The 24,784-nt window shown below is 58.2% G+C and overlaps 1 protein-coding gene across 1 annotated transcript; it reads left to right on the top strand.

The window, feature by feature from the left end:
* Nucleotides 1-6,321: 6,321 nt before the first annotated feature.
* GRIN2C (glutamate ionotropic receptor NMDA type subunit 2C) lies at nucleotides 6,322-21,512 on the top strand. The gene is given in 14 exon segments (XM_066200399.1): nucleotides 6,322-6,441; nucleotides 6,443-6,933; nucleotides 11,039-11,462; nucleotides 12,999-13,594; nucleotides 14,093-14,207; nucleotides 14,754-14,965; nucleotides 15,081-15,249; nucleotides 15,584-15,737; nucleotides 17,049-17,174; nucleotides 17,259-17,488; nucleotides 17,705-17,865; nucleotides 18,440-18,627; nucleotides 19,136-19,368; nucleotides 19,779-21,512. Coding segments are annotated over 14 exon segments (4,629 nt in total). The 3' UTR covers nucleotides 21,189-21,512.
* The last annotated feature ends 3,272 nt before the right edge of the window (nucleotides 21,513-24,784 follow it).

Raw genomic sequence — 24,784 nt, 5'->3', positions numbered from 1 at the left:
GGAACAGCTGTTTGTGTGATGTGGCTCTCCTTACGTCTTGTGGCTGATGCAGTCCTGATGCTGAACTCTCGAACAGGAGATTACATCAATGCTGGGTTCCGAGGTGAATCAGAGCTTTGGGAAGGGGGGCGAGGGGGGCTGCACCTACCACGGGGAGCAGCAGTTCAGGTTGGCAGCCCAGCCAGGAATGTGACGCCACAGGGGTTGTGGTGGCTGCATCAAATCTGAAGGTTTTGGGAAGAGAGGAGATGGATCCTCCCCAGGATTTTCTTCCACATCGCCTTGAAGGTTGATGCCAGAGTGCTTCTGTAGCTGTGGTAAAGGCCACTGTGCTTGTGCTGAGCCTGGCACATGGTTGTTCCCAAACTGAGGATGCTTCAGGGTAGTTTTTGGGCTGTGATAACAGATTAACAGGAGTGTCTGTCCTTGCTGAGCTCAGTGACTTTGCTCAACCCTCAACTTGGCCAAGGCCCTGGGGTTAATGCTGGTCTGTAGGAAAACCATGGGATGATGAAGGTCAATGAAGGGCAGGGACAGGGGACTGAGCCTCACGGGCAGAGGGAGCATGGTTACAATCATGTAAATTCTTACTCAACACTTCCAGCTCCGTTTCCTCTGCTGCCTACGCCCCCAAGCCCCTGCCCCCTGTCCCGGTTTCTTCTGCTTCCCCCTCGCTGTCCCCGCCCTCCATCCTCCTCGGGGCGCTGGGATGCCTCCAGCACAGGCGAGGTCCGTGTCCCCAGCCGCCGGGTCGTTAGGTGGCGCTGGGAGCCCGTAGCGGGGAGCGGAGGGGCCGGGCGGGATGGGGGGTCCCAGCGCTCCTGGTGCCCGCCGGGGCTCCGGGCAGCCCGGGGTGCCCCCGCAGGTTTCCGCCCGCATTCGGGTTCTGCTTTTAGGCATGAATAGCCTTGTGTTTGCCGCAGGTGTGTCCTCACCGCGGAGGTGCAAGAGGGCAGCCCGGCTGGGCAGCCATCCCCTTGCCTTCCGCTCTCCTGAACTGCCACAGGAGCAGCTCCAAGGCCATTTTCTGAAGCAGGTGAGGAGCTGGGGAGGCGATGCTGTGAGTGACACCCGTCTGCTGTTGGAAAGACGCCTGAAACACTGAAAGTCGTCGCTGCCAGCTCTGCATGTGGATTGCCCTGCTTGGATGAGTTATGGCTCAGCTTAGCTTTAATGAGGCTGCACAAAGCTGCTGGAGGTCAGCATGTGGTGAGCGATGGCCTGGAGAGTGGCCGGACACGGCTCCCTGCTCCACGCTCTCCTTGCTGTCTCCTGTGTGCTTCTCTGCAAGGCAGCTGGGCTGGCGTGGGGCCGAGCTTGTCACACTGTGGGCTGATGGCATGGTTCCATTTGGGTCTTTGCAACTTCTTCTTGCTGCTTTGCACTGCCGTGCCTCAGTTTCCCAGTCTGAAGACTGTCCAGGCAATCTCTTTGGGCCTGTGGGCTGCTCGTGGGCTCCTGCCTTGGAGGAGCAGGTCTGACACATCCCAGAAGCTCTTGTTGATACTTCATTTTCCAATCACTCCCAGAAGACAAGTGCAGATCTCTCACTGACTTTGCTAGCTGACTGCCTGCTGAAGTTGGCCTTTTCCAATGAGCATTTAGAGCCCACAAAGCAGGAGGTTTCCTGCGCTCTGGAATAAGGGAAAAACCAGCTTGAGTTGGATCTCTGGCCTGGCACTGAGAAGCTGTGTTGCTGTTAAAAAGCCAGCTCACTCGACCAGAAAAATGGTTGAAAAGTCTTTTCCCCGGCGTGGCTAATACACAATTTTCCAGCCCCATCCCCGGAGCTGGCGTGGTGCAGAGGCGGTGTCCGGCCCTACGCCGGCCCCTCGCCGCATGAATCTCCAAATTGCGGCACCCGCTGCCGGAGCCTGGGGGAGCCCGTCTGCGCCGGGGCCTCGCCGGGAACAGATGGCTCCAGAGAGTGCTGACTTCAGCGCCTTGGCCGAGCACAGCTCCGGCCCCTGCCTCAACCCACCCTCACTGCCTGCTCTCCCAGGCACATCCCTCATACGCTCTTCCCCTCCAGATCCATCCCCGCTCCTGGGTAGGGATGGAGAACATGTTGGCTTACCAAGCTCCGGGGTCATTGGAGTGGGATACCAGCCCCACTGTGCCCACGAAGCCACTGCACTCAAGGGAAAACATCATCCCTTCTCCCAGAGGACCCCAAGCACGTCCTTGACTCCAGACCCACCACAGGCTCATGGTTTTCATGCCCAGTCTAACAGATCCAACCTTGCCAGGGTTCTGCACTTGCCAAAGTCTTGCTCATGGTTGAAGGGTTGTGCAGGGTCAGGTAGTGGTGCTGCAACTCCAGATGTTTTCCCTCTGCTTGGGATGAATGACTTTGGAAATTGGGACAGCATGAGCCCATTTCCCAAGGTCAAAAGAGGAACAGAGGTGTAGGAGATGCAAACTCCAAGCAGCTGTTTCCAGGAGTTATTTAGGGATACAACAGCGGCAAATGAAGTTGTTGGCGGATGATGGCTGGTTATGCCCCAGAAAGAAGTGATTTCCTTCCTTCCTTCCTCGGAAATTTCCATTTCCAGCAGCTTTGTCTGCCTCATCCCCAACCTCTGGGGCAGCTCTGCAGGCACAAGCCACATCAGGGGGAGGAATTATCCCTGCAGGGATAAAACCATCCCTGTTTATTTTTTGCTCCCTTAATTACAGTGAGGGTAGGACGTGGTGGCAGCAGAGGGGAGCTGTGCCAGATTGGAGCTGCACCGGATCCGTGCCAGGCATGCACCGTGCACAGCACCATCCCCGTGACTTCTCTCCCACCTTTCTCCTTGCTCCACTCTCTGCCTTGATTACTTTTATGGCTCCTGGGATCCAAGATACCAGCCACCTCCATGTGACTATTTAAGCACTGAAGCCCTGAATTCTCTGGGGGATGGAGCAGGTGAGGGAGGTGGGGAAGGAAGGGTGGCCCTGTCAGCTTAAGGTGGCATAGAGTGGAGGAAGATGATCAACACCTATGTTTACATCCTAAGTGAGACCCAACAGGACAGGAACAGGAATAGGAGCACCTGGGCTCAGACCTTCTTAATTTCTGGCCAGACTTCTTTGGAAGGAGAGGTTGGCAGCCAACAGGAAGCATTGGGATGGATGCAGGACTGGGATGAGTGCAGGGCAGGGAATGGGTGTAGGTCCGTGGCCAAGTCTCACGTGTCACAAGTGTCACCTGCAAGACTCAGCTCTGGTAGAGGGACCTGTGGGCATCTGATGTCAGATGCCATTAGTGGGATGCAGATGCCTGTGGGGACAGCCCAAGAGGGCTGTGTCACTCAGATGCCACCCTACCTTTCCAGGGACAGCTCTGGCTTTGTGCTGGCAGTGCACAGATGCGGGTCCTCTCCTTCCCCAAGTCCTGGTCTAGGAGCCACATAGGTTAGAAACCTTACACTGGTCTTCTCCCAGGAACAGGAGGCTGATGCTGGGGTTTGCCTTGCAGAGCTGGAGATGCCAGAGCCTTGGTGTGCTGCTCTCCTGGCTGGGGATGGGTGCTTTGAATAAGGTCTGAGGTGCAGGTTTATGCTGGAGGTGGGGGCTCCCAGGGGCTCTGCAAGGCTGGAGTTCTGGGGGAACCAGAATGGAGGGGGCTGGGGCAGGATGTGGGGCTTTACCCCAGTTTAGGATGTGAGATGTCAGTGGGCTTGCAGTGGGCTCTGAGGAGTCTGCATGGAGCCCAGGGCACTTCTCTGACTGGTGTTGGCCTGTATGGGCCAGTGCATAAACATCAGGGCCAGTGGATAAACATCAGGGTCCCAACACGACCCATCCACATTCCCCTTGCTTCCCTGGCCTGGCTGCCAGCGAGCTCTTCCCTGCAGGAGGTGGCTGCACACCAGGAGCACCGTGCCTTGCATTTATCAACCTGCTTACAGAGCCTCCTGCAAGAGGAGATGCCAGGGAAAGGTAACGAGGCGATGGAGAAGCTGGCTGAGCTCCCTTTTGCTGGGACTGTGCCGTGGTTGAGGGACTAGCTGGGATGCCGAGGGTCACAATTGGGCCACTACCACAGCAGTGGGAAGGAGGAGGATGAAGGTGGGGAAAGGCACTTTGTGTCTGTGTTGTCCCCACCCAGCCCAGAAATCTGGGCAAAGAGGGCACAGCCCTGAGAGAGTGGCACTAAGGGGCTGGAGAAGCAAGAAGAAAAATGCAGCTGCATTTCCTGGGGTTGTGGACTTCATCCTGGGGTGCCGCTGGTCTTCTCTTTTAACCTGGACCTTTGTAGCCATCAGGGCTTTTTTTTTTTTTTTTTTTTTTTTTTAATATAGAAAGGACTTTAGGTGTTAAAATGCACAAATAAATTATTTTGGTGATGCAGAACAGCCCCCACAAACTGCATCATGTCTGGTGACCCAGCAGCAGGTTGGATTTGGGAATTCACTGCCTTCTCACAAAGAAAAATCTTGGGGGTTTTATTTTTTTAAGACATTGAAGGACTTTGCCAGGAAAATTGCAAAACTGCAGTTGGGTTCTCAAGGCAGTTGCTCACTGTGAGCCATTGGACCCAGCTGAGAGAAGATGTGGCTGGGGGGACTGGCATGAGAGTGTCACCACCAGTCCTTGCCCTCCACTGCTTGTCCCCACTGCAGACACCTTCCAGCTGTGCCAGCTGTGCACCAGACCTGGGGTTGTCTCTGTCCCACGTGTGGGGATTGGGCTGTGATGGGGATTAAATGCCCATGGGATGGGGATGCTGCGCAGTCATGGGTGTGATGGTGGAGCTGGGAGTTGTCCCAGGTGTGGGGTTGCTATGCCCCCCTCAATCCACCTGGAAGCTCTGCTGGGAAGTATTTGTGAGCCAAGACCCTCTGAGGGATCCAGTCCCGGGAGCAGCCAGTCCTGGGAGAGATAAATGATGACCCTGCGCTGCTGGAGGAGTAATAAAGGCATGGAAACAGTTCAGTGCTTCTGTGCCAGCCCTGAAGGACCAGATCCCTGAAAAGCTGGTCCCACAGGCCCTGTCACACTGGATCATGAAGCCAGCAGAAAGGGTTAAATGCAGCCACTGCCTCCTTCAACGTTAAACCCAAGACTGGCCCTTTTGTCGACCTGGGAGAAGAATTTGAGGTATTGAGGACCTGTTGCCAACGCTTACATCTCTTTGGGCAAGAGAGTGGACAGTGCTGTCACAATCAGGCAGAGGTGAGCAGCCTGAGGTTGGGGGAGCAGGACATGGCCAGCAGGTACCCAGGACAGGATAGATCCTGTATCCCCCATTGCCCTGAGCCCTTGCACTGCAGCAGCCTCAGAGATCTGGCTGAGCCCTCCTGCAGAGAGAGCGGGTGCTGCTTTACAGGGATCAAAATGTAGCCCTAGATGCATTTTTCCCTTTTTTTTTTTGGCACCTCTTCCACCTCCGAGGTGCCCCAAAGGCACCCACAGCACCTGGGCAGAAGGTGGCCAGGCTGTCTTTGGGACCAGGGATGGTGTGGGGAGGTCCTGCATCCGGCAACTCATGGCTAAGCATAGACAGAAGATTTTTAGGCAAGTTGAAACCTCTCTGGAAACGGCCTCTCCAAGCCCAGCAGCCACACGGATGCTGTTGCAGGTGTCTGCAGTGCCAGCCTGGGTGGCAGACGCCCAGCAACCCATTTTGGTGGCCCTGTCCCCGAGCCAGGCATCTGTCCCTGGGGAAGGCAGAAGGGCAGTGCCTGGGCACGGGCACTGCTGGCACCCGGCTCTGTTGGAGAGGGCAGGTGCTCTCAGGGTGATGCCCAATGTTTAGTGCCTCTGAGCTGGGACATGGGGAGGTTTGGGAGAATCTGCCCCACACAGTGGGGTCTGAGTTGGGCTCTAACTGCTGCCAGGTCCTGCCAGAGCCGTAGTCCTTTTGCCCGCAGCCACTGCCTCATTTTGGGGCAGAGTGGGCATCACCCAGCAACAAGGGAGCCCCAGCAGGGCCCCTGCCTGTCTCCCCCTTCCTTTACTGTATCTCTCCCCTTTTCTACTCCCCCCTCCTTCCCCCAGTCTGTCTTGCTCTAAACCAGTGCTGCGGGATCAGCTGATGCTTTAATACTGGCCCTGGCGACAGCTGGAGGATGCTGCTGCCTCCGGGGGCTTTGTTCAGTGTCACCCCCCTCCCTGTGACCGATGGGGACCCCGAGGCTGTCCTGCACCGACTGGGGGGCACCATGGTGGGCAGCTGGCCAGTGTCCACCAGTTCAGTCAGCAAAGGGATGGAAGATATTGGCGGGAGGGAAGAAGTGCAACCGCATTTCTCCAGCCCTCACCGGGGCTAGGGACGGGCACTGCCCAGAGAAGGAGTCTGTGCCATTTTGCCATGGGTTTTCCCTCCTGGAGATGGAGGAGAGGGGGGAAGAAAAGGAGAGGGTCTTGCCCCCTTCTCTCTCCGACCCCGGTGCCAGGAGAGGCGGGCCGGTTTCTGGAGGGAGGACTGCCTGTCCCCCGTCCCCCCCCCGCCTTCCACCGGGGCTGGCGGCCAGCCCCGAAGTTGCGGCGAGGCGGGAGGACACACGTCCTGTCCTTCCACCGCCCCCGGGCTCCCCCCAGCCTCCATCCCCGCATCCCTCCCCCGCGCTCCTCCCGACCGTCCCGCCTGGGCAGCCCCGCCGGTCCCGGGCCGGGGGGAGATGGCTGCCGGGGCTCGGAGGTCGCCGAGACACCTGCTGCCACCGGGCCCCCCCCCGTGCACACCCGCTCCGCTCCCGCTCCCTCCTTCCTCGGCTCCTGTCCCTGCCTCCAGCCGCCGCTGCAGAGCCGCCGCCGCCGCCGCCGCCAAGGACGAGCCGGGACCGACGGCGGCCGCCGTAGCCCCCCGCCAGCCGCGGCGGGGCCCGACCCTGCCCCGGGGGGCAGCCCCGCAGGAGGAGAAGCTTTGGAAGGGCCGAGCCCCCGGTGGGACGAGCCCCGCCGGAGCCGCGGGGCATGTAGGCACCGAGCAGCGGCGGTCCCGTAAGTACCGGGCGGGCTGGGGGCAACCGGGGCACGCCGGGCTCCGCTGCTGCCCCGCCACCGCCGCCAGCAACTTTTAGGGATGAGGCGGTTGTTTTTTCTGGGGTGGGGGTCTTCGCTGTCCGTCTTCCCCTACCTCAGCTTCCCCCCGCATCCCCCAGAGCTCCTGCTCCACATCCCGGGCGCGGGACGGAAATGAGCCTTAATCCCGGGCGCTGTTCTGGGGGGTTTTGGCGGGAGTGGGAGGCAGGAAAAATTGAGGAGACCTCCCTGGGTGCCACCAGCCCTGTGTCCCCCGCCGCCACCTTGCGTAACCCAGCGGCAGGCGGGACACTTGGCGTTTATTTTTGGTTAATCCATATTCGACCTTTTTAAGCTGCGTTTCGGTGCGTGCGTGTGTGGGGCCCTCACCATCGCCCCGGCCCGCAGCCCCCGGCCCGCAACTGTTGCTGTCGGACGTGCGGGCGAGGCGGGGGAGGGTGATGAGGAAGAGGAGGGTGATGCCGGGTGGTGACCGATGAAGGTTGAAAGGAGACGGTGCTTGCCGGGGGCTGCCGGTGCTTCTCTCTCCCGAGTCATCCCCCCTGCATGGGGACAGGGGTGGTGATGAGTTGTCTTTGAGAGGGTTTTGCTGCTTTCTCCCCTTCTGAGGGGCTTCACCGAGGTCTCCTTGCACCACAGGCTTGTCCCCATCGGGGCAATGACAAGCTCTGGCACATCCTGGTGCCCTCCTCTGTGTCCCCTCTCCTCCCCAGATGGCTCCCGCCAGGTTTGGCTTTGCTCTGTCCTTTCCGTCCACCAGCAGCAGTTCCCCATCCCCTGGTGCAGGCTGCGTTTTCCCTGATTTCAGGCTTGGAGGCTTTTTTTGGGGGGGGGGGGGAGGGAATAAGATTTCTCTTTCCTGGATGATATTTCGTATTTTAGAATTTTATTTCTTCCATTCCCGAGGTGAAAATATCTGCATGAGATCTCCCTCTCTTGGAGCAGGGGAAGGAGTGAGGGCAAAAAAGGAGGTTTAAAATGAGGACCAAACTTTCCCTGTTGCATTAAATTTGCATTTCAGGGTCTGGTGAAAGGTAAGGGTTCTGTTGGTGCCTTTAGCATGAGGTTTCTGTGAGTTTGGTGCACCAGGGGAAGCTGTGCCTAGGAAGATGGTTAACCTGCTCAAAACTACCCCAAAGCAACAAAAACCAAGCACCAAAGCCACCAGGCTGCTTTGTGGTGTCCTCTGGTCCTTGGGGAGGCTGCCAGGAGGTGGCATTGCCTTGCCCAGGCTCCTGGCCATGGCCACCTTCCTCCTGACCCTGACTGGCCACTGGTCCTTCGTGCAGCTGGAAAATCTCCCTTTTGGGAAAGTCTTTTCCCCAGTGACCAATTCTGCAGTGTTTCCTAAAAGGGGTTGGAAAATGCGGATTTTCTTTGAAGTTGGCAGGGGCTTTGCTGTGTTGTGCTGAACCCAAGAGCAGCCCCAGCTCTGGCAGTATCTCTGGGACGGGCTCAGTTTCTCCTCAGCCTCCACGACTTCCCTGCAATCTGTCACACCCTCCCCCCCCCCAAAAAAAAATCCCCAAATTCTCCTGTACCCCTCTAGCTCAGTACAAGAAACAATGGGCTGGAAACGCATGGTCTTGGCTGGGCTGGAGGAGCTGGTTGCCCTTTGCCTCCCAAATTCGGCAATTTTGGAGCAGCCCCATCTTCAACCTGCACGTGGACCCCTTCCCAGCCATAGGCTCTCTGGCCTTAAACCCCTCCATCCTCTTCCACCAGACGCCTCTTCGTCTGCCAAAGGCTGTGGTGAGCCAGCCTGGCTCTGTGTGGTGGCACCGGATTCCTGGGAAGGATAGAAATTCATTGCCCTTGTTGTCTCAGCACTGGCTGAACGACTGGATGGGCCCATACCCACCTCCCCTCTGCGGCTGCCATTGTGTTTTGGCTCTGAGGGATGGGGATATTTTCCACCTGTGGCTTGGTCCATGGGAAACCAGACTGCTCAACCCTGCCCCCAGTCACAGCCAGGAGCAGGGGGTGACAGAGCTTGGCATTGCAAGGGACTGGTCTGTGCCTGGATTACTTGGTGCTGGAAGAGGCTCCCGGGCTTGGGCAAGAGCTGAGTTGAGGAAGAGGAGTAGGTGAGGTGCCAGGGCTGGCATGAGCAAACCCCATCAATCACCACAAGGGCCCAGAGTATATCTAAATGTCCTTGAGGAGGGCTCAGACGGGCAGTGCTGCTGGCAGGGCGATTCTGTTTGTTTTGGGTGGCGTGTTGCTCCCCTTCCTCTCTGCTCGGGTAGCTGATGCCGGATTCCTGATGAATTATTTATCACAGGACTAAAAATACTTGGGAATTCGCAGTGAGGAGCAGGCAGTGCAGGCTGCCCTGCCACTGAGCTGGCCGTGCTGGAGCATGGGACGCTGCCAGCATGGCATGACTCACCTGCTGCCCTCTCTGGCCAAGGGGCCCTGGCTGCGGCCATCGGTGTGGCATTGTGGCTCCTGCAGCTCCACCAGCTGTGATGTGGAGTGGGGTGGGGGATGCAGTCAGGTAGGGTGAACCCCCTGGGTGATGGTGGGTGCTGGGGATGGATGATTCCCCGATGAAACTTGCCGCGTTGAGAGAGATGCTGCGCGGTGAGCATCAGTGCCCAGACAGGTGCCTGAGCCTTCCTGGTAGCCATGGGGTACAGGAGGGAAATGTGTGGTTTGTGTTCCCTGTCTCTCTGGAGGCTACAGCCCCGGTGCTCAAATCTGTACCGAGCAGCTCTTGCAGGGTGCCCAGCCCGGCAGCTCTTGGGTTTGTATCCTGCATTTTCAGTCCAACATGCCGGCAGCATTTCGCAGTGTGTTGAAGGGGTGTCCGTCATTGCGGCGTGGAGGAGTGTTTGGGTGCAGGTCACCGGGGCAGCCCAGACCCCAAAACCAGCTGGGACTCAGTGAGAGGAGCATCTGGCTGTGCTGAAGACACGTTAAGCAACAGCAGCTTTTAATTGCAAGTGACGTTTCTTAGCACCAGCTGGCACCTTGCTGCATGAAGCAACACTGGTGCGTAGCTGGTGCCACTGTGGAGGGCTGCTTGTCCCCCTCCCTGCTGCCCAGCTTGGCATGAGGGTGACAGTCCTGGGGGAAATGGGGCTCAGAAGGGCTTGGATACCCCTAGCCACAGGTTGGTTTTGCTGGTGGTCTCTGAGAGGTGAGCTCCAGCACAGGGGTGCATCACTGTGGGCAGGGATGTGTCCCCTTTCTGTCACCCCAACTGCTGCAGTGTGAGCACCCACTGCCAGTGGGGAACTGGGGACCTGGCAGGGAGGATGTGCCCAAACAGCCCCCGGGAGCCTGGATTTGGGGTGCAGACAGCAGAGGCACAGTGTGAAGGGTGTCCCATCTGGGTGGATACTGCCAGCAGGGGACACGCAATGGGGGTAAAGAGAAGAAGGAAAGCTGAAGGATGCTGTGGAAAACTTGGAGGGAAAACTTGGAGATACGGAGCCAGATAGTTGCATTAGTTGGGATTTTGTGGCAGAGAAGGGGCTAAGGTAGGGTGATGGGCGGGAGACAGGCAGTGGAACAGGCAGGGGACCAGTTACTTCAGTGACTGTGATTTGCAAAATCTCAACAAGCGGGGTGCAGAGCTGAACCATCCCTCAAGGGCAAAGCCTTTGAATGTTGAAGGTGGCTGTCTGCTGCAGAGAGAGGCACCAAGGAGCTGCCAGCCCCTCCTGGCACCTCTTGCAGCTGTCCCTGGCTGAAGGGATGGTATGGACCAATGTAGCAGTGGTGGCTTTTGCATGGGGTGGGAGGGCAGTGGGGGGGAGACGGTGACGGTGAGACGGGGACAGGGTGGTGGTGGGAAGCAGGGACTGGCTGTGAAGGGTTAGTGGCTGATAAAACTGGAGACAACAGACACAGCACTGAGGTGTACAGTGGGGGGCGAGTACAACCCTGTGGTCATTCCTTCACCACATCCAGTGTCTAAGGGATGAGGGTCCCTGTGTTCCCTGGGTGGCGACGATCAGTGGTGAGGCCCCAGGGCAGTGGGGAGTGCTGGGCGAGTGGGGCTGGGGGCCCTGGTGTGCGGCTGGATGCGAGGGCCTGTGTCCTGTGCTGGCAGGGACACGCTGGTGGACATGGGCAGAGCGCCGGCGCACGCTCTGCTACTGTCGATGGTGCTGGGCTGCTCGGCTGCCTTCACGGACATCCTGCTGCCGGGCCCTGAGGAGCCCGTGGTCAACGTGGCCGTGGTGTTTGGGGGCACGTCCTACCCCCTGCACATCCGCTCCCGCCTGAGCCCCCAGAGCTTCCTGGACATGCCCCTGGAGATCCACCCCATCACTGTTGTCGTCAACAACACCAACCCCAGCACCCTCCTCACCCAGATCTGCGACATCCTCGCCAGCCACAAGATCCACGGCATCGTCTTTGAAGACAACGTGGGCACAGAGGCCGTGGCCCAGATCCTTGACTTCATCTCCTCCCAGACACAGGTCCCCATCATCAGCATCAGCGGCGGGTCTGCAGTGGTCCTGACCCCAAAGGTGAGGTAGTCACTCGGTATTTGCAGGGGGCATGAGAGAAATGAAGAACTGTTAGAGCAGGGTAGGTAAGGGATGTGGAATGCTGGAGGGCAGAGGAACTGCTGGGCTGCAGCCTTTGGGATCAGGGGCAGGAATGCTGGATCAATGGCCATGGCAGTGTGGCCGACTGGGGTGGTGGGACGTGATGGGGACTTCAAGTAGGGACCCCATGAATGGGATGTGGGAGAGGACCTCAATACTCTGTGGAAGGACCTTCCCTGGTGTGCTGCTTCCTGTGCCCACCACGGGATGCTGGGTTGGTGGCACTGGGGCTGCTGGGGCAGTGGCAGGGTTATCACAACCTTATCTTCCTCTCGCCCTGCTGGGGCTGGATCCAGCCCTGGAATGGCCAGGTGTGCAGGATGAAGAAGCCTTGCTCAGCTGTGGTGGTGATCTCAGGTACACCACGGCTGACACAGGATTTCTGTCTTCTCTGCTCCTCACTGGCATCAGACACTGTCAGTTACTGTCACCTGCCTGCTGGGAACTGCTGGTGGCAGGGAGAGCTGGAGCCAGGCTGGAGGGTCCTGGGTGTGGAGATTTGGGTTATCTCCTCACAGCGGCTCATCCCACCCTGCCTTGCCTGGATGCTGGAGAGGTTTCAGTGCTTGCTCTTTCCTGTGGCTGGAGATCCTGCCCTTCTTCAGGGAACAGATTGTGTGCTTTTCTTGCATTGTGGTTTGGGGTCCAATCTCCCTGGACTGCACCCCCACAGCCCTGCCTGTACCCACTGGTTCTCATGGAGCACCTTGAGCTCATTGCGGGTGGGTGGCAGTGGGTGCAGTGGGCTCTGGTTGGTGCAGTGGACTCAGGTGGGTGCAGAGGGCTCAGATCGTGCCTGGAGCAATGGAAAAATATCCATGGCTTTGTTGTCCAGGTGATTTTCTGCAGCTTTCTCCAGAAAAGGGGCTGGGTATTTTGGGGTCAGTGGAGGGATCTGTCTCCTCCTCCCCGTGGGATTCCGTGGGGCTCACCCAGACTACTTTTCTAGAGATGGAAGGGGTCTGGGTGGCAAAACCCTGCTGCCTGCACGTGACCTTCGGCAACTGCCATTCACTGAATCATTTAAGACAGAATCAGACCAATTAAGGTTTGCTAATGAGAGGCCAGATGGCCGGGGAGGTGGAGCGGGAGAGAAGGAGCCACACAGGCTCTGGCTGCAGGTAGTGAGATGGAGCAGGGATGGGATTTATGCTCCTGGCAGAGCTCTCACCCACCTCCTTCTCCTGGTTTAAGGAGAAACTGATGATCTCCTTTGGAGGAGTTTTTGTTCAATATGCTATGAAATGGATGTAAGGCTTCAGGAGTTGACCCTTTGCATGGGGTGAAGTTCTTTGGAGGAAGATTAGTCTGATTTTGGGTGTCTCCGGCCCATGGACTGCACTGGTTCATGGCAACCTTGAACTTTTCATGATGGCAAATTCAAAGGGGCTTGCGTGGCTGCAAGAGACCTGGATCATGATGCCAGAGCAGCCCCTGATCCCTCTCCTCCCGCAGGAGCCCGGATCAGCTTTCCTGCAGTTGGGTGTCTCCATCGAGCAGCAAATCCAGGTGATCTTCAAGGTGCTGGAGGAATACGACTGGGGCTCCTTTGCTGTCATCACCAGTCTCTACCCTGGCTACAACATCTTCCTGGACGTCATCCGCTCCTTCACGGATGCCAGCTACTTTGGCTGGGAGCTGCAGGAGGTGCTCACCTTTGAGATGAGCCAGGAGCAGAGCAGCTCCAGGACGCAGAGGCTCCTGCGCCAGATTGATGCCCAGGTCCTCATTGTTTACTGCTCCCGAGAGGAGGCCGAGTATCTCTTCTCCATGGCGGAACAAGCCGGGCTTGTGGGGCCAGGATACGTCTGGATTGTGCCCAGCATGACAGTGGGCAACATGGAGGTGCCACCCTCCTCCTTCCCGGTGGGCCTCATCAGCGTGGTGACGGAGAGCTGGAAGCTGAGCCTGCGGCAGAAGGTGCGGGACGGCGTGGCCATCATTGCCATGGGGGCAGCCAGCTTCTTCCGTGCCCATGGCTACCTCCCAGAGGTGGGGCGGGACTGCTGGACCCCCACCAGGGCCACCGCCACCAACACAAGCTTCTACCGGTGAGGCTTGGGGACCCCCTGGGGTGGGTGTGAAATGGGAGGAGTGGGGAAAAGGCAAGGGAAAGGGCAGGGGAGGAGGGGGATGGAGCTGGTGGGCAGCAAGGGTGATGCTCACTGGGGGCTGCAGCTGATAGTCCGTGCCTCTTGGCTGGGATTCTCCTGGAGCCTCTCCCCAGAGATCTCTCAGCATCTCCCTTGCCTTTCCCCATGTTTCTTGGCGACCCAGGCCCTGGGGGTCTCAGGGGGGCTGTCATAGCTCTGTGGCACCTCGGGGCTGCTGTGGCAGTCTGTGCATCCTCAGCCCTGCAGTGGGCCATCATCCTCGGTGCCTCCTTGCTGGAAGAGCTTTCACCAGCTCCCCTCTGCCCCTTGCAGGGGGGCTAAAGCTGGTCCCCAGCTCTCAGCCCCACATGTCTCCATGGAACCTGTGGCAGCCTGGCTGAAGGTGGAGGAGGAGGGCTTCACCACCAGGGGCTTACAGGCTCTGTGTCCCACCAGGCACCTCCTCAATGTGACGTGGGAGCACAGGGACTTCTCCTTCAATGAAGGTGGCTACCTGGTCAGGCCCACCATGGTGGTGATCACGCTCAACCAGCACCGGCTCTGGGAGATGGTAGGACCCCCAGGCTCCCTGGGATGGGCACACTGCAGGGTGTCTGTGCAGGGTGAGCCTGGGGCCATGCACAACCCTGGGGTGGGTTGTACCTTGCAAAACCCAAAAGTACCATGGCACGTCCCAAAAGTACCCATGGTGCCATGGTGAGGATTTGCAGCAATGATGAGCACCAAAGCTCTGCCAAGAGTTGTCAGTTTTCCCTTGCAATTCAGCTGATAAGTTCAAAAAAAGTGAGAAATGCAGATGCCCACCTCTGGAGAACAGCAGCCAAACACTTAGACCTGAAACAAGATGCATGGAGGGTTTTTTGGTAGTTTGAAATTATTTTGGGTAAAGTTTGGCCAGGTTTGTGCTCATCCGAGTGTGAAGCTTGGGGCTCAGGAGGAAACACCTCACCCTGTGGTCCAGGAGTGTGTGGGGAAAGGGATGCTGAGATGAGGCTCACCAGGAATAAGCCCCAAAAGTGGGAGGATGGATATGGGATCACATGTGACCGCCCAGAGCCCCTCACTGGGGTGACCATGTGCTCTCCTTTGGGGGCAGGTGGGCAAGTGGGAGAAAGGCATCATCCACATGAAGTACCCGGTGTGGCCCCGCTATGGCTCCTTCATGCAGCCCGTGGTGGACAACCGCCACCTGACAGTGGCCACCCTGGAGGAGAGACCCTTTGTCATCGTGGAGAACACGGACCCCAGCACGGGGGTCTGTGTGCGCAACACCGTGCCCTGCCGCAAGCAGACCAACTCGTCCCAGAGGTGAGCAGGGACATGGAGCTCAGCGATTCTGACCACCACTCGCTTGGCACGTGGTGTCCAGGGTGCTCAGAGCATCTCTGTTTGGTCCAACCTATCTTTCCTGGCGTGTTTCCAGTGGTGATGGCCTTGTGGATCCCTACACCAAGCTGTGCTGCAAAGGTTTCTGCATTGACATCCTGAAGAAGCTGGCCAAGGCAGTGAAGTTCTCCTACGACCTCTACCTGGTGACTAATGGCAAACATGGCAAGATTGTCCGTGGGGTCTGGAACGGCATGATTGGTGAGGTAGGGATGGCTATGGCTCAGACCCCCAATTCAACACTCCCTGAAGGGCACCACTCACTCCTGACCTGGGGCTTTCCTGGTGAAGATGGGATCTGTGGTGGGACTGTGGGCAGGGAGGAGCTTGGCGTGACCTCCGCCTTGGAGGAGGAGTCAGACAAATACAACCCCACAGCAGGTTGTGTCTGTACCACTGCTCACTTTGGAAGCTAATATATTTTTTAAAGGCAGAAATTAAGGCTGAAAATGCTGGAGATGGGGAAATTCCTGGGGAAAGTGGTCTGGGTCCCTGTGCTTGTCCCCCTGCCTGTCCCAAGCTCAGCTGTTCCTTTTCCAGGTGTACTACAAGCGTGCAGACATGGCCATCGGCTCCCTCACCATCAATGAGGAGCGGTCTGAGATCGTGGATTTCTCTGTGCCCTTTGTGGAGACGGGCATCAGCGTCATGGTGGCCCGGAGCAATGGCACCGTGTCCCCCTCCGCTTTCCTGGGTGAGCCCTGTGTCCCCTGGTCTTTCTGCAGGTTCATCCCATGCTTCCTACAAATGCAAATTAGAAATTGTTCAGTTTTAATAACTTCCAAGAGAAAAAATCCTAAGTCATAAGGGAAGGAGATTGTGCTGTCGGCTTTGGGGCTTCTTCCTTCCCTGCCTGAATAATCCTTTTATTATGGAGATGGAGGCTGGAGACTGAGGCTGGGCTCAGTGGTTTTGTCCCCTTCATTTCTTGTGTGGAGGAGGGAGGATGGGTACGTGGGGGATTTGCCAGCTTGGAGCTCTGCTTTGGGGACCCATCTCTGCCACCATCACCAGAGCCAGTGCTTAAGCCAAGTGTAGGAAACCGCCAGTGCTGAAAGTTTTATTTATTGAGTTTTACACCAGCAAGGCTGCAGCCTAGGAAGGGGAGGAGACTGGCCAAGGTCGTCAGGAAATTCAGCTCGGGCAGGGCTCTCGGCTCTCGGCAAGGGCACAGCAGCAATATCCCAGCTCAGCTGGCGCTGGGCCCTTGTGTGGGGAGGGTGCAGGTGGGTGCTAGGGATGCCGTGGAAGGTGGGACCATCAGCCTGGGCACATCCTCCTCATCCTGTTCCCCCCAGACCACAAAGCCCAACCTCCCACAGAAGCAGGGTCACCTTCACCAGCCCCAGGGACAGACAGAGCGTCCTGCCCTGATTTGGCAGGGCAGGGTCTGCTATCCCCATGTCCCCGTGTCTCCTGCCTCTGCGCTAATGAGCCACATCCCCATCAGGGGAGGCCTCTCCTCCCTGACAGCGAAGGACATGCTGACAAATGGACCTCAGCAGCTGCACGTTGACGGCTCGGATGCATCCCCAGTGCTCCTGCTGCTCCATCCCAGATCATCTTGGGCTGGCAGGAGCTCATTGCCTGTCCCCACTCACGAGGGGCTCTCCCCAGGGCTGAGCAGGGCTGGGGGGCTGGTTCTGTGCCTGATGCAGGCACAGTCCTGTGGCCAGAACCATCATGGGGGACGACCTGTGATCCCATGGGAAACCTTCCTGCAGTGACCCTGGAGATGGGCAGCATTTTGTAAACATCTCCCTGTTGGTGAAAACTTGATCTGGTCTAGGCAGGGAAGCATGGCTGCATCCCCCAGCTCTGCAGCAACCCCCTTCTCTCCTGATTCCCTGTGGAGCTTATTGGCCACGGTGCTGCCAACCTCCAACTCCTTTCCAAGGAGGGGCAATATGCAGGATGAGCCCCCTCCATCCAGGAGGGTTCCTGGCAGTCCTCAGAGCACCAGGGAATGTCCATGGAGGCTCACAAAGTTCTACTTGCTTTGCAGAGCCTTATAGCCCAGCTGTGTGGGTCATGATGTTTGTCATGTGCCTCACTGTGGTGGCCATCACCGTCTTCGTGTTCGAGTATTTCAGCCCCGTTGGCTACAACCAGAACCTCACCAGTGGCAAGAGTGAGTTGGGGAGGTCGGAGGTGGGAGGGGGGACACGTCCCTGGCTGGGCTGACAACTCTCCCCTCTGTTTCCTGTCCCTGCAGGGCCAGGAGGTCCCACCTTCACCATTGGCAAGTCCGTGTGGCTGCTGTGGGCTCTGGTCTTCAACAACTCAGTCCCCATCGAGAACCCCAAGGGCACCACCAGCAAGATCATGGTGCTCATCTGGGCCTTCTTCGCCGTCATCTTCCTCGCCAGCTACACGGCCAACCTGGCTGCCTTCATGATCCAGGAGCAGTACATTGACACTGTGTCGGGGCTGAGTGACAGGAAGGTGGGGCTGATCATTGGGTTGGGAACCCTAAAAAATCCCTAAGAAACCTCAACTTTTTGAAGTTCCTGGCAGTGATGTGTGTGGAGTTACACATCACTGCCAGCTGGCTGGGCATGAGTGCATGAGTAGAAGGCTGGCTGTGGGGAGGGGACATGCTGGGGACAAGGAAAGACATGGGCACCATGTGATGCCAGCCCCTGGGGCTCACTCTTGCAGTTCCAGAGGCCACAGGAGCAATACCCACCCTTCCGCTTTGGCACCGTCCCCAATGGCAGCACTGAGAGGAACATCCGCAGCAACTACCCCGACATGCACACCCACATGGTGAAGTACAACCAGCGCTCTGTGGAGGATGCCCTCACCAGCCTCAAAATGGGGTATGGCTCCCCGAGATGTGGTATGGCCCCCAAGATGGGATATGGCCCCTCAGATGGGGTATGACTTGCAGAGCTCCTCCAAATGGCATATAGCACCCCCAAATAACTATGGCTCCCTGGAATGGGGTACAGGACATCCCAGATGGAGAAGGCATTTTTCATCTGGGTTACAGCCCCCCCCAGAAGCTGGATGTGAGCCCCTCAGGCTGGGTTAAGCTCTCCCAGACAGGGTATGGCTCTGTGCATCTTCTCTGGATGAAGTACAGGAGCCCCAAACAGGGCACAACCTGCTGCAGATGGGGTACAGCTTCATACAGCTCCCCTCAAAAGGGGAGCTCACCCCAGACGGGGCATGGCTTCCTCAAGTGGTACACAACTCCCCCCAAGGGGTACTTCCCCTCCAAGTGTGGTTACAGCACTCCAGGATGGGTCAGAGACCCCAAGAGCATACAGAACCCCCTCCACATGGGCTACAGCTTTCTGAAAGGGATAGATCTCCCAAAATAGGCCCAGCAACCAACCAAAAAACGGGCTTTGAGACCCCCTCTCACCCTTCCTCCTGTTGGTGTGGCAGGAAGCTGGATGCCTTCATCTACGACGCGGCGGTGCTCAACTACATGGCGGGCAAGGACGAGGGCTGCAAGCTGGTCACCATCGGCAGCGGGAAGGTGTTTGCCACCACGGGCTACGGCATCGCCCTGCAGAAGGACTCGCGCTGGAAGCGGGCCATTGACCTGGCCCTGCTCCAGTTCCTGGGAGATGGTGGGTGCTTGTGTCAGCTCCTTGTTAGCCCTGTCCCCATCCTCATCACACCCCAGCCCTGCAGATTAACCCAGGGGATAGGGTCCTCAAAGCCTGTGCAGCCTTCACAGCCAACATCCTCATGGCAGGATGGCACTGGGGGATTTCACCAGCTCCTTTCAGGGGATGTGAAATCATCTGGATGTTGTGGGTGTCATTCCCTTTGGGGTTGTAAAATCCTGGAGGTGACTCTGCACAACACTTGAGGGTCCTGAGGAGAAGCCTGGGAAAAGGACAGTGAGCATGGCTGCCTGGCACATGGGTGGGGGACAGTCAGGAGAGGACCCTAGAGAGGGACAGGTGACTGGTGGGATGCAAGCAGCAAGCATTAGATGATTCCAGCTCCAGAGGCTCAGGGGTCTCATTATCCTCCTCCACCCACAGTAGGGTGGAAAGGGGCAGGGATGTGCTTGGGAAGATGATTTCCAGGGGTGGATTTTCACCCCCTGCACTGTTGTGTGTGTCACAGGTGAGACCCAGAAGCTGGAGACAGTTTGGCTGTCAGGGATCTGCCAGAATGAGAAGAATGAGGTGATGAGCAGCAAGCTGGACATTGACAACATGGCCGGAGTTTTCTACATGCTGCTGGTGGCCATGGGGCTGAGCCTGCTGGTCTTCTCCTGGGAGCACCTCGTCTACTGGAAGCTGCGTCATTCCGTCCCCAAGTCCCACAAGCTTGACTTCCTCCTGGCCATCAGCAGGGTGAGGGATGCTGACAGGGGCTTTCAAGGGGCCCAAATGTCTTCACACAGTGTCACAGGGATGGGATGGACTTGGCTTGGTGGGCATTGTCCTTTGACTTGCAGGGGAGGGACTGGAGATGTTCTTGATGATGTGAGATCTTGGTGAAAAAGGCCAGCTTTTGGGGAAAGGGCTCAGTCCTGGGAATGACCCCACATCCTTATTGGCATCCCTGGGGAAACAGGTGATGGAGGATGGTGTCACCCATGCTGACATGTGCTGGGGATGCTGGGGATGCTGGGGAGGGGATGTCAGTTCTCTGAAGCTACCTCAGCCTCAGCAGCATGAATTCAGCTCAGCAGGGTTGGCTCAGGGGGGCAAGACCCCACTGACCTTGCTGACGATGAGGGGGCCCCCATTTCTCCCTACAGGGCATCTACAGCTGCTTCAATGGGGTGCAGACCCTGTCGAGCCCCGGGCGGGCACCCACACCCGATGTCACTGCCAGCTCAGCCCAGGCCAACGTGCTGAAAATGCTGCAGGCGGCCAAAGAGATGGTGACAACGGCCAGCGTGGGCGGCTCACTGGAGCAGGCCACCCGCACCATTGAGGACTGGAGCAACCACAGCGAGCGCCTCCAGACCACCTTCTCCCTGAGGACACCCCAGCTCGTGGTGCAGAACAGCACTGGCGCACATCGGGGCCCCCCCTCTGGCCCATACCCTGCCGAGAGGCTGGGGAGAGCCTACGCTCCCAAGGGTGCTCCCCTGGGGCTGCCGCTGCCCCAGCCCGTCCCCGTGGACGCCCATCTGCACGGGGAGGAGAACTGGAGAGGGGCAAGCGAGCACCCCCACCTGCTACACCCCCTGAAGTTTCGGGGTGGCTGTGTAGGGGATGAAGCCCTCACAGGTTTCCCCCACCTCCTGGTGAAGACTTCTCCAGGAGGGGATTATGGGGAACAGATGCTGGTGGGGAACCATGTCGGGGCTCCCCTCCCGCCCTCCACATCCCCCAGGGACCTCCCACCACCGGACATCTACAGGGAGCACAAGCGGCCGTCGGGACGGGGGGACCGGCTGCAAAACAACCCCGTGCTCCAGAGGGACGGGGCACACGGGGGCTCAGGGACTCTGCCCCGGCTGCTCTCGGCAGCGGAGAAGAAGCGGGAGGTGGGCAGCGCCTTCCTGCCTCCATCCTGCTCTCGCGGAGCCTTCCCGAAAGTCACCAGGACTTGCAGAGCCAGGGGCGAGCCGGCACGGCCGGAGGCGGCGGTGATGGAGCGGGAGAAGCCGAGCCGGTGGGCGAGCTCGGCCAGGGCGCCCGGGGAGCGCGGCGACAAGCGGCGTCCCGCAGGGCTGCGGCGCTGCGGGGCCGCCCGTCCGCCCGCCCGCGCCGACGTGCCCGACCTCTTCCCCGAAGCTGAGGCCGCCTACGGCTCCGGCTCCCGCTGCCCACAGGCCGCTGGTCGGCTGCCACCGCGCTCGCCCGTGACCAGGCTGCCGTCCTACCGGGAGGCTTGTCGGCAAAACCCCCGTGCCAGCGCCACCGTGCCGGCGTGCGCTCCCCACGCCTGCATGAACTCCTACGCCAACCTGTCCCTCTACGCCAGACACCTCTCGCGGGGGTCCCCGCCGCCCCGGGAGCACTTCGGGGTGCATCCCTGTGACCGGGGATCCGGGCGCTGGGACAGCGCCTGCAGAGACTGTGGGAGGCGCGGGGAGCTGGCCCTGCTGCGGGCGGTGGGCGCGGAGAGGAGGGACCCGCTGGTGGCCCGCGGGGTGGCGACTCCCTGCGCCGGCGGGTCCTGGCGGCGGGTCTCCAGCCTGGAGTCGGAGGTGTGATGGGGGGACAGGGGGGTGTCGGCACCCCTCTGCCTGCCCTTTGCCCGGGTGTCCCCACTGGCCAGCCAGTGGCTCCCGGCCGGGCTCCGGCCTCCCGGGGTCCTGCACCGCCGGCAGCGGGACGCTCCAAGCGGCTCGGCGGGTTCCGGTGAGCTTTTGGGGGGAGTCAGAGGAGCCTGGCAAGGGCTGGTACATGCCGGGTCGAGTTCTCCCTACAGGCGGGGCTGGCATTGGAAACGCCGAACGCATCGCCGCCGTTTCGCCGTCACGTTTTGGTTTCATTAATAGGACTCGAAACGCCATGTCCAGGTCATTAAAAAGACATTTTCAGCTGCCTGGGGACCCTTCTTCCATTCTCCGGGGGTGCCCTTGGCATCATGGATTCCCATGAATATTCGTGGTCCTGTGCACCCGCTCCCTGTCCGTGTCCTGCTATTGCTGAGCCGCGACACAGGCTCGTCCCACCGGCAAAGAAAAGCTGGAAAAGGAAAATGGCAACTCCTCCGAGGGTTGGAGCCGAGCACTGGAGCCGGGGTTCATGCTCCCTGCTCAGGCTTTGGGGTGCTGGGCACTGATGGCCCTGGCCTCGGGTACAGTGAGTGATGCTGTCATAGCTGCGAACGGCAGCCTGGCAGGGATCTCCAGCTCGGCACAGCAGCCCCGGGAAGGTGTGCTGTGGGGGATGAGAAAGGGAAAAATTCCTCCCACCTTCCCAGGTTGATGGAGCCATAAATCAGGTGTGATAGATGAGCCGGGTTTAATTCTTCTCTTCCTGGACGTCTGACACAGCCCTTTCCCTGCCGGGCTGGGGCGTGAGCAGGGGCGGCCGTTACTCACAAGCAGCCCCAGGCAGGGGAGAGGGTCTTTGGGAAATGGGAATCGAGGCTCCAGAGCCCCGGACTGCAGCCACGGCTTTGCCGGGCAGTTCCAGCCCCATCCCAGAGCAGCACCACCAGGACTATACAGAGCTGCCCGTCACCGGCTGGCACGCTGTCCCAGAGAGATGCCAGCCCTCAGCCCCTCTTCCCAGCTGGTTTGGCATTGCCTTCTTCCTCCATGAACGTCTCCCTGGGAAGTTCCTCTAGAGCTTTCTTTTTTATTATTATTAATTTTTTTTAATTTTTTTTTATTTTATTTTAACACTGGTGGGAGTTGTTGGCAGCCACTGAGCAGCCGGGGCCGGTAACAGCAAGGGGACAATGGCAGGGACTGCTCTGGGACACCCAGCCCTGCCCCAGGGATGGCTGCAAAACCCTGAGGAGGTCCAGAAGGGCCCGGCCATGTGTGGTTCAGGCTCAAAAGCATTAGCAATATCTGGCTGTCCATCCATCTGTCCGTCAATGCATCCACCCATCTGTCTGGGGTTAAATCCAGCCAGTTCCTCCATCCCCCAGCCTGGCTGCCATCACACACTGGTGCTGGCACTTTAATTCCCTTTACTTACTTATCATCGCAATTGTCTCTTAATGGCTTTGGCAGCCCCTCCAAGTCTCCTGGCGAGGGTGGGAGCTGCTGGTGTATAAATAAAAGCCATAAATAAATAAATCGGGTTGAAGAGGAGGGTATTCATCCAGGCTGCCACAGGTGATGGCACCCATTCACCCGGGGCAGCTCTTCCCAGCTGAGTGCCCCTGATGCCTCCTGGAGTGACAGGCTGGTCCCCGGGAAGCTTCAGTGTGGCCTTGGGAACTTTCCCTCAAATTGTGGCACTCTGGCTCGAGAAAACCAGCATACACAGCTCAGTCAAACCTGAGCTGAGGTTGGGGCTGTGACAGCAAAGGGGAGCAGAAAAGGGAAAAGAAAAAAGTATCAAAAATCCCCAACCCATGCGTTAAATTAATTAGTGATGTCCCTGGTGACTCAGCAGAGGCCAAATGGAGCTGCTTCATGTTTTATATAAGGGCTTTGCTGCAGGAGGCTGAGGACAGCGAGGGACAGGGCAAATGGGGTGTAAGGGGTGCTCCCAGAGGAAGTGGCCCCAGGGTTGGGTATCAGCACCCTGTCTAAGGCCAGGGCTACTCTGGGTGCCCCATGTGAATGGCCCAGGTCTCTGGCCATCATGGTGGCATTTGCATTATCATCTTCACATGCCAGCTGGGATGGAAAAGCACAGTTTTCTCCCATTCCTGGTGCTAGGCTCTGGGCACTGGTGGGAAAGGAGGTGTTTGGGGCATGACCAGTCCAGTGCAGGTGGGATCTGTGACCCTCAAGTAGCTGCTCCTGCAGCATTTCCCTGCTTGTGGGTACACCAGGGACAAACCTTCAGGGAAGCAGCAGTCTGGAAGCACCCTCTGGCTAGGCTTTCCAAAGAGGGGCTGGGTAATTTAGTGTTTAACAGACGTTGAGGGATATTATTTCTTTTTGGTGAAATTGTCTAATCAATCACTTTTTAATTCAGCCTGCTCTGGCACCAGGGACACCCTGGGAGGCTGTGGGCTGCTATGCAGAGAGAAATAAGGCTGGATCACTGCTGGGCACCCACCTCTGGGGCTCAGCCCCACTGCAGGGGACAGGCAGTGTCCCCCCAAACCCATCCCCTGCCTCTGCCAGCTCTGACATCTCCACAGCAGGTCCTGTTTTCAACGGCCCCATTGCTCAGCCTTGTAAGACCCATCCTGATGAGGAGAGGGGGAACAAAGGGGGCCCGCACAGGTCAGCCACGGGGAAGGGGTTCCATTGGCAAGGACATGCTGGTGCTGCTGTGGGGAGATGGTGACTCAGGTGAGGGCAGGGGGAACTGGTTAAATCACAAACCAGGACACACACGGGGCCAAGAAGGTGCTGGGGACAGCTGCCATGCCTGTGCCCAAGGATGCCTGAGGGAGCAGCAGGTGCAGCCACCTCCTGGTTCCTGCCTCCTGCCAAGGCAAAGCCGTGGCACAAAACCTTCCCCAGCTGAGACCCTGCAGCAGGTGCCCTTCCCTGAGCCACTGACAGCTCCTGGGCTGCCCAAATCCATCCAGGGGAAAGGCTGGTGAGCACTTTCCCCAAACGTTCAAACAGCTGAATCCCCCCCAGGGACATGACTCCTTGACAGCAGTGAAGCTTTGCCTGAAGTTTCTTCTCAGGTTCGAAGTTTTTCTTTCCTTGGCCATTGCTCTTCCAAGTGCTGCAATAGACTGAATTCCTTCCTGGTGCCAGTTTGGCCTCAGATTTACAGCCCAAGCCCCAAAATCCGCGGCTGCTTGTGAGGTCCTTCGAGAGAATCACAGCAGAAAGTGTTTATTTCCATCATAAAGATCTGCTTTAATATTTTAACATAAATCAAGCTACGGTTTATGGTGATAATAAATTTGCTGGCAGAAACTGCCTTTGCAGCCCGAGGCAGTGGAGCAATTCAATTTGTTTGGCTTTAAGTGTAAGGAGCCATAATTGAGAAAGGGAAAGTACAGATGTTTTAATTGAGTTTGCAGCTAGCACCCAGAGTTGCAGTAGGCTAATAGAGAAGAGGTGAGGGTCTCCATTAGCCTCTCCACTTGCCATTTCTCCTTGGCCTGCAGCCTCATCCGTCATGGCCATCCCCTCCAGGAATAGCTGCTCCGTGCCTAAGCACGAGGAAGAAAGGGATGGAAAAAGAAGTCAGACTAAACCAGATG

The sequence above is a fragment of the Chamaea fasciata genome, unplaced genomic scaffold (genome assembly GCF_029207755.1).
Source record: "Chamaea fasciata isolate MVZ Bird 193981 ecotype frontalis unplaced genomic scaffold, bChaFas1.0.hap1 SCAF_19, whole genome shotgun sequence".
Taxonomy (NCBI): domain Eukaryota; kingdom Metazoa; phylum Chordata; class Aves; order Passeriformes; family Sylviidae; genus Chamaea; species Chamaea fasciata.
The sequence above is the reverse complement of the archived record's forward strand: the minus strand, read 5'-3'. Positions and strand labels throughout refer to the sequence as shown.